Here is a 14,008-nt window from a genome sequence, read left to right as displayed (position 1 = left end):
AGTTACCGTCCTGGTTTTCCCCCGGAATTGAGAATGGGAAACCGTGGAAAACCATTCCCAGGACGGCCGAGGTGGGATTAGAACCCTCGCTCTTCTGAATGCAACACACTATTAATTCACTGATGGTGAATTAGAAAATGGAACCGGCGCTCCATCAGAAGAAACAACGACTCATGGAGGGGCACCAATGCAGCTGGACAAACTGATGGCCTATTTACAGTCCTTGACTGAAACTACACCGGCAGACTGTTGTTAGTAACACGTCTTCGTGATCGTGCTGCGCGCAAACGCTATACAAATGTAAAACACATTACTTTAGTGCATAAAACAGAGTCGTAAATGTACGAAAAGTGTTCTTATATTTTTTGTACACTTGAAAAAAGGTATTACTGTACAACTTATGTTAATAGATTATATAACATGTACTGTATTTATTTTTGAGTTTTTTCAGATTACCCGGATTTTCGATTATTCGGACCAGTTCCGGTCCCACTTAATCCGGATAAACTAGATTCTTGTGTACATGTAGATCATTTCAAGTATTTAGGTGTGTATTCTCCCATGATGGTAGTATAGTAAGTGAGACTGAATCAATGTGCAATAAAGACAATACAGTGAGCTTGCAGTTGCGATCAGTGGTATTCTGTAAGAAAGAAGTCAGCTCCTGGACGAAACTAATATTTACACCGGTCTGTTCTTGGGCCAGCTTTGCTGTACGGGAGAGAAATCTGGGTAGACTCGTTATATCTTATTCATAAGTTAAAAGTAGCGAGAATGATTGCTGGTATAAACAGGTAAAAACAACGGCAGGAGATTTCCCGAATTGATGGGATAAATGCTTAGCTAGGAATTAATAATGCTATAAATAAACTTTATTGGCTTTTACGTCACACTAACTATTTATACGTTTTTCAGAGAGGCCAAGGTGCTGGAATTTCGTTACACAGGAGTTTATTTACGTGCTAGTACATCTATCGACACGAGGCTGACGTACAGTATTTGGGCACCTTCAAATACCACCGGCGCTTCGGAGTGAGCCAGGGTCGAACCAGCCAATTTGGGCTCAGAAGGCCAGTGGTCGACCAGTTAGGAATTAACTCGCTGGATGATACGGTATGCATAAACCGACTTCGGTCGTGGGATCAAATGAGGCGAATTAATGGGGAGCTACCTAGGAGTGTAATCACTCCGTCTTGGAAGGCAAGACAAATAGAGACAGACTAAGAAGACGATCGTTAGGCTAGTTTTTGATGATTTAAGGATAACATGTATGGAAGTAAACATGTGGACAAGTAGAGAGGATTCTGGAGGTGCAGGCCAATATTAAATTCAAAGAGACTTGCAGACTGAACACTGAAAGGCGTAACATTCTATAATGAAGGTGTATGAATGATAATAATAATAATAATAATAATAATAATAATAATAATAATAATAATAATAATAATAATCGTCTGTGGTGTAGTGGTTACTGTGATTACCTTCCACCCCCGGAGGCACGGGTTCGATTCCCGGCTCTGCCAAGAAATTTGAAACGTGGTACGAGGAGCGGAACGTTGTCCACTCAGCCTCGGGAGGTCCAATGAGTAGAGGTGGATTCGATTCTCATCTCAACCATCCTGAAGTGGTTTACCGTGGTTTTCCACTTCTCCTACAGGTAAATGCCGGGATGGTACCTAACTTAAGGCCACGGCCGCTTCCTTCCCTCTTCCTTGTCTGTCCTTTCCAATCTTCCCATCCCCCCACAATGCCCCTGTTCAGCATAGCAGGTGCGACCGCCTGCATGAGGTACTGGTCCTCCTACCCAGTTTTATCCCCGACCCAATGTTTCACGCTCCAGGACACTGCCCTTGAGGTGGTAGAGGTGGGATTCCTCGCTGAGTCCGAGGGAGAAACCAACCCTGGAGGGTAAGCAGATTAAGAAAGAAAGAAAGAAAGAAAGAAAGAAAGAAAGAAATAATAATAATAATAATAATAATTGTTACGGAGATATCCGTGGTAGGTAGAGGTGAAAGAAGGTGCGGGTGTGAATGGGTTTCAAGCTACGAAATTAACGTGCAATGTAAAATTAATTTAAAATTTAACTAGGTTATATTTTCTTTTCAAAAACAAGAGATAACAATCATAACAGGTACAGAGTAGCAAAAATGTAGGTACAATATTACTGGATTCGGGCTCAGTGCCCTTACTTCATAACTCTCGGGCAATCAGCCCCGCCTTACTCCAAAAAAATTTTAGCCAAGGGGCAGAAAACCCCATTCATGCCCAGGAGCACTGGCTCCAAACATTACACATAAAGCCTGCACGAGGCATACAGAAACAAATTTCAAAGAGCGATCCGCTCTCAAAATTGTAAGCCTATCACAAGGCCACACCAAACTCTACCTTCAAGCTGTCCTCTAAGGACGTATTCACAGGGGTAAAATACCCAACCTACTGAGGTCTATTACATGAAAAGAAGGTTGATTACATGACCTCTAAAATAACAATTTGAGAGGAGGCGATCTTGCACTCCTAATACACTTTGTTTTTAAAACCTAATCTGGCTCTGGGCCGCTAACGCAAGGGCTAATCCCATACTACAGAGGTGACTTAGAGAAGAACACTTTACATTACATAAACGAAGAATAGTTTGAGAAAAAAACGTTCACCTCAAAACAAATGTGAGTGGGAGCTCGAGAGGGTTAGCACTCTCTATCCCAATATGTAGCTTTACAAGAAAAAGATGAAAAGAGTAATTACATTTTAGGAAAAGGTTACATGATGGAAATGCTTCGAACCCGCCGCGAGTGTTAAACTGCCGACCTAGCAAGAAAAGAAGTTATTAATAGGCCATTACCTGGTGTTGAACGGCTGAAGAAGAAAGAGGCGCTTCCCGCCTCCTGCTATGTACTTAATACACTGAAAGATGGAACAGAAGTGGCCTGGAGACCCTAAAATCAGCAGTTTATATCCTCTCGCGGAAGATTCTAGGCGTTAGGGGAAATAAAACACCCTCCCTCAAAGTTTTTATTGGCTAGGGAAAAGAAACCCCTACATAGAGGAAGAAGAAACACATTATTGGTGGAAAATTAATTAAAGAAATTCGGGATTGGCTAGATCCAAAATAAGGGGAAAAAGAGGGGTATTCAGCCAACTTAAACCATGACAGAAAGAAATTTAACAAAGAACAAACTCTTGAAATAAAAATTTCTCCAACAAAATAGTTCTTTGATTTCGCACTAGGTTGCACTATCGTAATTCTTCAGTAGTGTCCTCTAGAAGAGAAAGTTCACACTTCTTACTTCAAGCGAAACAAAGACACATCAAAAATGACACAGTTCACAAACTCAAAAATTTCCAAGTGGTGACATCTTCTGAGAAACGAGAAAATCAATAGAGTAGATAAAGTTCAGATTTCCACCAGAAGAGGAATTTCAACTGGCGCAACTTTTAAATGACCGGAGTAGAGGTGTACCGCCCGGTACAGACCTCCCCCCCCCAAAAGTTCCTCCAAGGGGTAACACAGAAGAGCATAACTTTTGATTGAAAGTAAGGTCCAAGTTTTAATGTGAATGTGAAGATAGTTTGCAGTAGCATTTACAAGATTTCTTAATTCAGTTTCAAAATGTTGTTGTTGCAGGTGAATGAAAGTCTTTATGTTTGTAGAATTTGAATTTCTGAAGATAAACTTTTAATACTTAAAGGTGAAGAAAAATTTTGCAATGTCCACCAAATATTGTTGTTGAATTCCCAAGTGTAGTTATTGCTTATGGTGACTGTCCATGTAGTTGATGTAGATTGAGTCGGATGGCCAGACCGGCCGTTGCAGCTTGCGTCCAACGGAGGCCGCTCGGACCCCTCAAGTACCCTGAGATACCGCTCGCCCGCACTATGAGGGGAGCAGAGGTGTTGAAGTACGCCGCGCCCGCGGTGAACAGATACAGGCTGCGGGCATGTAGCAGGTCGTGCGCCGCACATCAGCCTTGGCCGGGAGGAGAGCTCCGGCTCGCCGTGCACATGTCGTCCTCGCTGGAGAGGAGGGGGCCCATCCCCCTCCCCAGTCGCTGCACGGCGCTGCGCGGCTGCGGGGGCGCTGAAACATTAAAGCTAGGCGGCAGAATTGTGTTGGACAATCATCTTCTTTGAGGGTACAGGCTTGTGGAGAGGTTGAGGGGCCAGCGGCGTGTAGATATCCATGGCATTTACTATTATGAAGCCACAGTGTAAGGTGGAGCAGGAGACGGGAGCGTGGTAATGGCCGTGGCAAGAACAGGATGGCAGTTTAACGGGTCGGGGCAGGTTTTACACAAGGCTTACATCTAAAACCAAAATATTACAGAAGGGGCAGAATGCCTTAAAAGTGAAACTCAAAAAAAAAAAATTATAACCTTCATATCCTTTCAAAATAGTATGAAGCAAGTTAACACAGAAATTACACCGGTTTCACCTGGGACAGGTGAACTCTAAATATCCTCTCGGTGGCTGGGTTACTTAGCAATAAGGTAACCGGCGTAAGAAAATCGAGAATGATACAAGGCCCATGAATTCTGGGGGCAAGCTTGCCCGCGGGAACAAAATTTTTGACCATAACCTGGTCACCTACCTTCAAAGTGGTGGGTCTCCGTCCACGATCATACCTTTCCCTAACCTTTTCATGAGATACTTTAAGATTGGCTTTAGCCTTCTTCCAAAGATCTTTAATGTTGTCCGGATCTATTGTCTCGGGCAGAATGTCATTCAGAGACCAGAGGTTAGAGAGCGGCGTGTTGGGAAGGAACTTAAACATCAAAGAAGCTGGAGTAAATTTGTGTGATTCATGAACCGCCGAATTCAAAGCAAAAGCTAACCAATGCAGGGACGTGTCCCACCTAGAATGATCTTCATGATGATAGGCAATAAGTGCGGACCTGAGATTACGGTTAACCCGTTCAGCCAGAGATGGTTGAGGGTAATAAGCAGATGTAGTTACATGAGAGATGGACAAGTCAAAACAGAATTTACGAAACAGATTTGATGTAAAAGCTTTAGCATTATCAGATACAATGTATTGGCACGGACCAAAAGAAGCAAAAATAGAATTTAGGCAAGTAATGGTGGACTGAGCGGTAGCCAGCTTAGTCGGAAATAACCAAGAAAATCTAGTAAAGCCATCTACGCACACAAAGATGAACTTGTTAGCATTACCCTTTGACTGGGGGAAGGGTCCAACATAATCGATATACAGGCGTTCCATGGGGCGCGACGCTTGATGCGAAGACAAAAGGCCTACCTTGGTGGACATGGTGGGTTTACTAAGCAAACAAGATTTACAAGCTTTTACAAGTTCACGGATTTCACCGTCCATACCTTTCCAAATGAACATTTCACGAATTTTTTCATGGGTTTTAAAGATTCCAAGATGCCCTCCTAATGGGGTCTCATGATAATACTTGAAGATCATAGGCACAAGAACCGCTGGCACGACAACCTTCATCATCTTATCATGCCTCGATGGGCAACATAAAACACCATTCCTCAGAACATAAGGGACGACATGTTCCCCAGAAGAAAGGGTTTCCATTATCGGACCCAGCGTCGGATCTTCACGTTGGTATTTCTCGATATCCCTAAAGAGCATGGGAGCATCTGTTAGGATGGCATTAACCTCAGATAGTATGGACTCGGAAGGTGATGAACTGTCGACAGGTTTATGGGTCTCGACGTCGTTAGAAAACATACGGCTGAGTCCATCAGCAACAACATTTTCAGTACCTCTGATATGTCGTACATCGAATTGGAAGGCAGAAATACGGATGGCCCAACGGGCTATACGACCAGTACGACGCGGCCTACCTAAGACCCAGCTTAAGGCTTGATTATCTGTCTCCAAGTCGAATTTGACATGTTCCAGATAGAGACGGAACTTTTCTAAGGCAAATAAAACTGCCAAACCTTCAAGCTCATATATGGAGTACTTTGCTTCTTGAGCCGAGAGAGTCCTAGATGCATAGGCGATGGGGCGCCTCCCTAGTTCAGTCTCTTGAAGAAGGACTGCAGCTACCGCCGACGACGACGCGTCGGTTTGGACGATGAATTTCTTCGAGAAATCAGGCATAGCAAGTACAGGGGCATTACAGAGAGCTAATTTAAGGTCTTCAAAAGCGGCTTGTTGAGACGGTCCCCACTCGAATTTGATGCCTTTCCTACGGAGAAGGTTTAAGGGCGCCGCTCTATTAGCAAAATTAGGAATGAACTTCCTGAAGAAATTCACCATGCCAATGAACCTGGCGATACCTTTAATGTCCTTGGGAGGTTTAAAATCACGGATGGCCTGTGTTCTAGAATGATCGACTGCTACACCATCAGGTGACACAATATGCCCTAGGAATGACATAGAGGGCTTAGCAAAGGCAACCTTGGACAACTTAACAGTTAACCCAGCCTTACGAAGGCGATTGAGAACTTCTCGCAAATGATATAGATGTTCTTCAAAGGTTTCGGAAAATACGACGACATCATCCAAGTAGTGATATAAGTACTCAAATTTGATGTCGGAAAAGACCCTATCTAGTAGCCTAGTGAGCACAGCTGCCCCCGTGGGGAGCCCGAAAGGCACGCGGTTGTATTCATATAAATTCCAGTCCGTGGCAAACGCTGTAAGATGTTTAGACTCTTCGGCAAGGGGAATTTGGTTGTAGGCCTGATTCAAATCCAAGATCGTGAAGAACTTGGCCTTACGAAACCATGAAAAACAAGAATGAAGGTCGGGAAGGGGCACGGATTGCAACACCACCTTCCGATTGAGAGCCCTGTAATCAATGACAGGCCTGAAGCCTCCTTGGGGTTTCGGGACTAGAAAAATAGGCGAAGAATACGCTGACTTAGAGGGCCTAATAATACCATCCTTCAACATCTGATCGATGATTTCTTTCAGAGCCTTCATTTTAGGTGGAGATAGCCTATACGGTGGAAAACGGACAGGAATCGAATCCGTGACCTCAATTTTGTATTCAATAAGGTCAGTAACACCAAGAGTATCAGAGAACACCTCGGGAAACGACTGACACAGTTTCCGAATACTATCAGCCTGCTCCTCAGGTAGATGTCTAAGGTCTAACAACATCTCATCCTGGGTAGGCGAAATAGATGAACATGATACAGAATTACACTTTAACAAGGGAATTCTACAATTGAACGCAAATTTGAATGTGCACGACCTGCTCTGGAGATTGAGCACAAGACCAGTGTGAGAAATGAAGTCCGCTCCCAATATGATGGGGCAAGACAAACGCTTGGCCACAAACAATTTGATCTTCCATGTAAATTTAAAAACCCGAATTTTGACATGTAAGGAACCTAGAATTTCTAATGGAGATGAATTAGCCGAAACATATTTAACAGGAGATGAGTCATAGTCAGGGAGTTTACAAACAGATTTCAATTTAGAATACCAATCAGCCGAAATAATGGAACAAACACTGCCTGAATCTAAGAGAGCTGTTATAGGCTCGTTATTTAACTCAATCTTAAGAAAAGGAACAGGTGCGGGGGTATCCGCCGCAATCCTAAGACACTCTTTAGGGCATTCAAAAGATGAATTTGAAGGCTGGTCGTTCTCTGCATTTACAACCTGTTTACTAGGGGCTAAGTCTCGGGAAGATGGATTAGTCGGCTCAGCCGACGCCACTAGTCACTTTTTATTATTGGCATAGCTGGAATTTGCACCAGAAGTTGAGCAGGAGGGGGTGCTATTTGAGTTTGGGCAATTCTTGGCGATATGTGAGAAGGCCCCACACTTAAAACAGCCTTGTGATGACCCTGCTCCATTCCTTGTCCCACTTGACTTGATCAGAGGACACTTATTCCGCAGATGGTCAGGCGACCCGCAAGCATAACATTTACGGGGATTGACTGGTCGGCGAGGTGGAGGCCGAGTGTTACTAAAGGAAGGCGGGGGTTCTTTCGCGACACGCAAAGAATCGGCGTATCTAACTCCTTCCGCTGAGACGGCCAATGCTTCAAGTTCAGAGAAGGTTTGCGGACACGCCGCGAAACACAAATATGACCTGTAGGATGGCGAAATACCTTCTACAATAGCCTGCACAATCTGATCTTCAGGAAAGTGCAGAGCAAACACCCTAGTGTAGAATTTGATATCTTGAATGAAATCGGCCAAGTTTTCATCCAAGCGCTGTACACGGTAATAGTACTTCTGAATCAGGGAGGACCTGGCCCTAGCCGGGATGAAGTTAGCTAGCAAATGGGCATGGAAATCCTCAATAGATGATTGCTCGGCAATGGCTCTTACGATTTTATCAGAGAGAATACCAATAGCATACGGATAGATAATTTGCAAAATTTGACATGGCGAAAGAGAAAAAACAAGAGCATGATCCTGAAATTCCACTAGAAATCTTAAAAATGAAATTACATCACTGGTGGTGTTGACGGAAAACTTAGAGATACCTCTAAGCAACATTGCCAATGGATGAGGCAAGCTACTGAACCCAGGCGACATAGTCGTTAAAGGTTTCAATGGCAAAGAAGTTAATTCAGAGCGGATGTTACCCAATGACGCACGGCGTTCAGATTCGTTGTTCGATGGGGCAGAGATAGTTTGAGCAGCAACGGTTATCCTATTGACTTCTCCCTGAGGAGGCTCTTCCTCGTTACCTACATTCACCGTGGCGGGTTGATCAGTTTTGGGAGGAACTTCGCCGGTTAGCAATTGAGTGACCTTATTAGACAATTCAGAAATAGTTTCAAGGAGCGTATTAGCGTCCTTCCTCTGAACGTCATTCACCTTTAGAGACAACAGATCATTAACTCTATTTGCAAAGTGATACAGCCTGCCTTGCACACGCTTAATTTGATTAGGAGACGGATCGTTTTCATCAAAAAAGCTGACTACAGATGCTAGCCCGGTAATATTCTCGACGATCGTGGAAAGAGAGTCATCAATTTCTTTCTCTCCCAAATTGGGGATGGAAATGGGCAAATCAAGGGACTCTCTAAGCTTGTTGGTGTCGATTGCAACCGTGCCTCCAGATTGCACATTTCTGATAGTTAACTCGTATATCAACTCCTCTTTGCGCAAGTAGTTAAGGAGGAGAACATCGCGAGGGCCGGGCATGATGACAGAACAATTTTGAAAAACTCAAAAAATTCCAGCAACTGAGAAAATTATTAGAGTTCGAATCAAAGCAATGTTTAGCCGTCAAAAGGGGCTAAATTGAGACCCATTCAACCACGCTCTGCTACCACTTGTTACGGAGATATCCGTGGTAGGTAGAGGTGAAAGAAGGTGCGGGTGTGAATGGGTTTCAAGCTACGAAATTAACGTGCAATGTAAAATTAATTTAAAATTTAACTAGGTTATATTTTCTTTTCAAAAACAAGAGATAACAATCATAACAGGTACAGAGTAGCAAAAATGTAGGTACAATATTACTGGATTCGGGCTCAGTGCCCTTACTTCATAACTCTCGGGCAATCAGCCCCGCCTTACTCCAAAAAATTTTAGCCAAGGGGCAGAAAACCCCATTCATGCCCAGGAGCACTGGCTCCAAACATTACACATAAAGCCTGCACGAGGCATACAGAAACAAATTTCAAAGAGCGATCCGCTCTCAAAATTGTAAGCCTATCACAAGGCCACACCAAACTCTACCTTCAAGCTGTCCTCTAAGGACGTATTCACAATGGTAAAATACCCAACCTACTGAGGTCTATTACATGAAAAGAAGGTTGATTACATGACCTCTAAAATAACAATTTGAGAGGAGGCGATCTTGCACTCCTAATACACTTTGTTTTTAAAACCTAATCTGGCTCTGGGCCGCTAACGCAAGGGCTAATCCCATACTACAGAGGTGACTTAGAGAAGAACACTTTACATTACATAAACGAAGAATAGTTTGAGAAAAAAACGTTCACCTCAAAACAAATGTGAGTGGGAGCTCGAGAGGGTTAGCACTCTCTATCCCAATATGTAGCTTTACAAGAAAAAGATGAAAAGAGTAATTACATCTTAGGAAAAGGTTACATGATGGAAATGCTTCGAACCCGCCGCGAGTGTTAAACTGCCGACCTAGCAAGAAAAGAAGTTATTAATAGGCCATTACCTGGTGTTGAACGGCTGAAGAAGAAAGAGGCGCTTCCCGCCTCCTGCTATGTACTTAATACACTGAAAGATGGAACAGAAGTGGCCTGGAGACCCTAAAATCAGCAGTTTATATCCTCTCGCGGAAGATTCTAGGCGTTAGGGGAAATAAAACACCCTCCCTCAAAGTTTTTATTGGCTAGGGAAAAGAAACCCCTACATAGAGGAAGAAGAAACACATTATTGGTGGAAAATTAATTAAATAAATTCGGGATTGGCTAGATCCAAAATAAGGGGAAAAAGAGGGGTATTCAGCCAACTTAAACCATGACAGAAAGAAATTTAACAAAGAACAAACTCTTGAAATAAAAATTTCTCCAACAAAATAGTTCTTTGATTTCGCACTAGGTTGCACTATCGTAATTCTTCAGTAGTGTCCTCTAGAAGAGAAAGTTCACACTTCTTACTTCAAGCGAAACAAAGACACATCAAAAATGACACAGTTCACAAACTCAAAAATTTCCAAGTGGTGACATCTTCTGAGAAACGAGAAAATCAATAGAGTAGATAAAGTTCAGATTTCCACCAGAAGAGGAATTTCAACTGGCGCAACTTTTAAATGACCGGAGTAGAGGTGTACCGCCCGGTACAATAATAATAATAATAATAATAATAATAATAATAATAATAATAATAATAATGAATACAGAAATATTTCAGGGAATATTATTTCTTGTACTTGCTGATGTTCTCAGAACCAAAATGACTGAGATATGTCGTAATGTTTACGACATGATGCTATCTTTAAGTGGAATATATCTGGAAGGAAAGGGGAATAACTTCATTATTAGCTAACAAGAAGTGTTACGAGTCGAGAACATATCAATGTTTCTCTGTATAGATTTCAGTATTTACCTTATTCGGTATTATTGTTGAGGACGGTGGTCACACATATCTAAAAGAACGTCTATTAACTACCGGCACGTTCTTGTTTACTGAAAAGTTTCGAGGTGAGAACCTCGTTCATGTATATTCAGTGCTCCAGTGATAATAATGTATGCTGATAATAATAAGGACCGAGCGAGTTGGGCGTGCGGTTAAGGTCACGTAGCTGTGAACTTACATTCGGAAGATCATAAGTTCGAATCCCACCGTCGACAGTCTTGCAGATGTTTTCCGATGTTTTCCCACTTTCATATTAGGCAAAGGCTGGGGCTGTGCCATAATTAATGGCATGCTTCCCAATATTAGCCCTTTTCCAGCCTAGCGTCGCCGAATGCCTTCGATGTGTTGATGCGACGTTAAACCACTAGCGAAGAAAGATTTGTCGCGTACGCTGAAGACAATTCCAGCGATTGCATAGCCCACAAATCTGCTTGACTGTGAACAAGAATTGGATGGCTAACGGCTAGCTACATCCCAGTGCAGCAACCTGGCTTAGAAATGAACGAATGGCACTTTAATGCAGATAATTCTCTCATTTCATTTTACCTCATTTACCTGGCCACACAAAATGGATCGATGAAATAAGCCCCACGGATGTGACAGGCTATTCTCTCCTAATCTAAATTGAATGTGTCTTAAGTGTAAAATACCCAAAGAATAGCATGTTTTATTGTGTTTATGAAACGTGATTCTCACATTCTATTTTTTTATTTACATCTGCCTTTCGACATAGACAATAACATATGATATTTCGTAAGAGACCAGTAAAAAGGAATTCTTACTAATGACCGCCATGATCCGAAACAGAAAAATTTCACTTTAATAGTTTCACTCATCCTTCTATTCACATCTCCAATGAAAATGGTATTTCTGTCATGTTAACGGAATGTTTTACACAGAGAAACCTAAAATTTGCTATTGGATTGCACAGTAAATGCTGAAGAAAAGTCATGATTCCGACGTACCTGGGTGAAATAGCAGTCGGGCTCTGCGGTCTAGTTTTATCACCAGAAATTTTTCGGGTTCAGTTTCTCAGGTATGAGTCTCTGTAGGATCGAGCACGTCTGCAGGGATGTTCCCTTGCAAACAATTCTGATTTGTAAACTAAATTTTAGGTAAGTCTGCAGATTCACAACGACAAAACTTCAAGTCACATCTCGTATCGCAGTAACTTCACGCTATCGTCTTAACAGTACGCTAACATGCTAGTGCTATCTGGCGATTCTCCTGCTATAGCGCTAGTAACGACAATACCATTGCCGCACAGTACTTAGTGGGGATTTTGGAACTATCCAGCTACCACACGATGCCTAGCAGAATACTTTAGAACTAATGGAAGAGAATAAGGAAATTATGTAGAAAACTCGGTAGTCATATAAGAACTATTATATTTCCAAGGAATTTCAGATTATGTGTTCTAAAATGAGGGGTGACGCATTGCAAACAGCTGAGCCGTTTCCTCACGATTCCCATTTCTGGAAACGGTGTATCAAATTATATAGATTACATTAATGGATTACTGTAAGTATCTAGTAATGTGAACTGATGACATAGAAATGAAATAGCTCAACATTTCTGTTTCAGGTGGTCACGGGACCTTCTTGGGCTTTATAAATTCCTTCGTCCACATCATCATGTATTCTTACTACTTACTGGCGTCATTGAGCTCAGATTCAAGGAAGTACTTGTGGTGGAAGAAGCATCTTACTCAGCTACAAATGGTAATTACCTCCAGAAATACATATGGCATTTTTTCTTAATATTAACAATAGCTTCATCAATTACTTCTTTATATGTGTAACTCTTGTAGTTTTCTAATAACTAGACTGGTTTATGGCAAATTTTTGAAGTATTATTCCTCTGCTTAATCTGAAAATCCTCTTACTTCAATATGCACATATAATTTAACTTCTAAATATGTATTTTACTAAAGTTTAAAATATTTTCTTTCTACGATAGTCAGTAAGGTGAACCTTTCGAAGACTGAGCGTAAAATACCCAAGTGAAAATATCTCATCATCAATTATTATTAATAAAATATCATTATGTTTTGTATTCTATTCCGCCGTCAAGCTCATAAGCAACATATGTCAAAGTTGACTGACCTGTAATTATCTGCTTTATATTTATAACTCTTTGTACACTGGGTGGGCGTGGGGGGCGTGGGCTACTATAGCAACACTCCATTATTTAGTTATAGCTCCTACATTGAAATAGTAATAAAATAAATATTTCAGATATACCAGTTGTTTTTAGTATACCCGAAAAAGTCTTTAAAAATCCCAGCTGTTCTTATAGCCTCCAACTTTTGTATCGTTTTATAATGTCAATTGTCAACTTGCTTTCGGGAGACAGTGGGTTTATGTTATCCTTGCTTGTTATTCTTTGCTGACCTTTTTGCTATATTCAATTCTCTACTAAGTTCATTCCCTTGTGATTTCCACAATTCCTAAAAAAATTTCTCTCTAATCAACCCTTCCTCCTTATTCTCCATATTTTTCAGTTAAAATATAGTGGGACTTTTCCATTCCTTACTACTTTGAAAGGTACATACTTGTTTTCAAATTCCTCAATAATTACTTTAAACCCATCCCACAGGCTATTAACAATTAAAAAATAATAATTTGCAGTGATCATAGTCGCTTTTTAGAAACTTCCCAGTGCATCTCTTATCACCATGTGGTATTGCCTAACAGTCCTATTTTTTCAACCTACCCTTTTATGGCATTTATTTTTAAATACGAGAAAAACAGCTTCGTGTCCATTTGTACCATCCACGACTTCAGTTTATCTACAGAGCTCTTTTGGTTTTATCAATTCCACGTCTGGTATATGTTACCGTATAGTTGGTTCCATTACTATGTAATTCAGCTCCCCTTACGAAACTATCTTATTTTTGTTCGTGCTTTCCTTCTTTCTCATTTCATTACTAGTTAACATTTGGTAAATTGAGAATACCCGCTTATATCGTTTTTAATTGGCTTTACGTCTCACCGACAC

At 41.5% G+C, this 14,008-nt stretch overlaps 1 protein-coding gene across 4 annotated transcripts in view; it reads left to right on the top strand.

The window, feature by feature from the left end:
- Positions 1-14,008, top strand: part of LOC136858218 (very long chain fatty acid elongase AAEL008004) — a 244,715-nt gene that overhangs the window by 220,054 nt on the left and 10,653 nt on the right. For all 4 annotated transcript variants that reach the window (XM_067137604.2, XM_067137601.2, XM_067137605.2 and 1 more), the window contains one exon: positions 12,593-12,729. In XM_067137604.2, the coding sequence (XP_066993705.2) occupies positions 12,593-12,729 (137 nt within the window). The remainder of the gene's footprint in view (positions 1-12,592; positions 12,730-14,008) is intronic.

This window comes from Anabrus simplex, chromosome 1 (genome assembly GCF_040414725.1).
Source record: "Anabrus simplex isolate iqAnaSimp1 chromosome 1, ASM4041472v1, whole genome shotgun sequence".
In the NCBI taxonomy this organism is placed as follows: Eukaryota; Metazoa; Arthropoda; class Insecta; order Orthoptera; family Tettigoniidae; genus Anabrus; species Anabrus simplex.
Note: the sequence above shows the minus strand (reverse complement) of the source record. Positions and strands in the feature narration are given on the sequence as shown.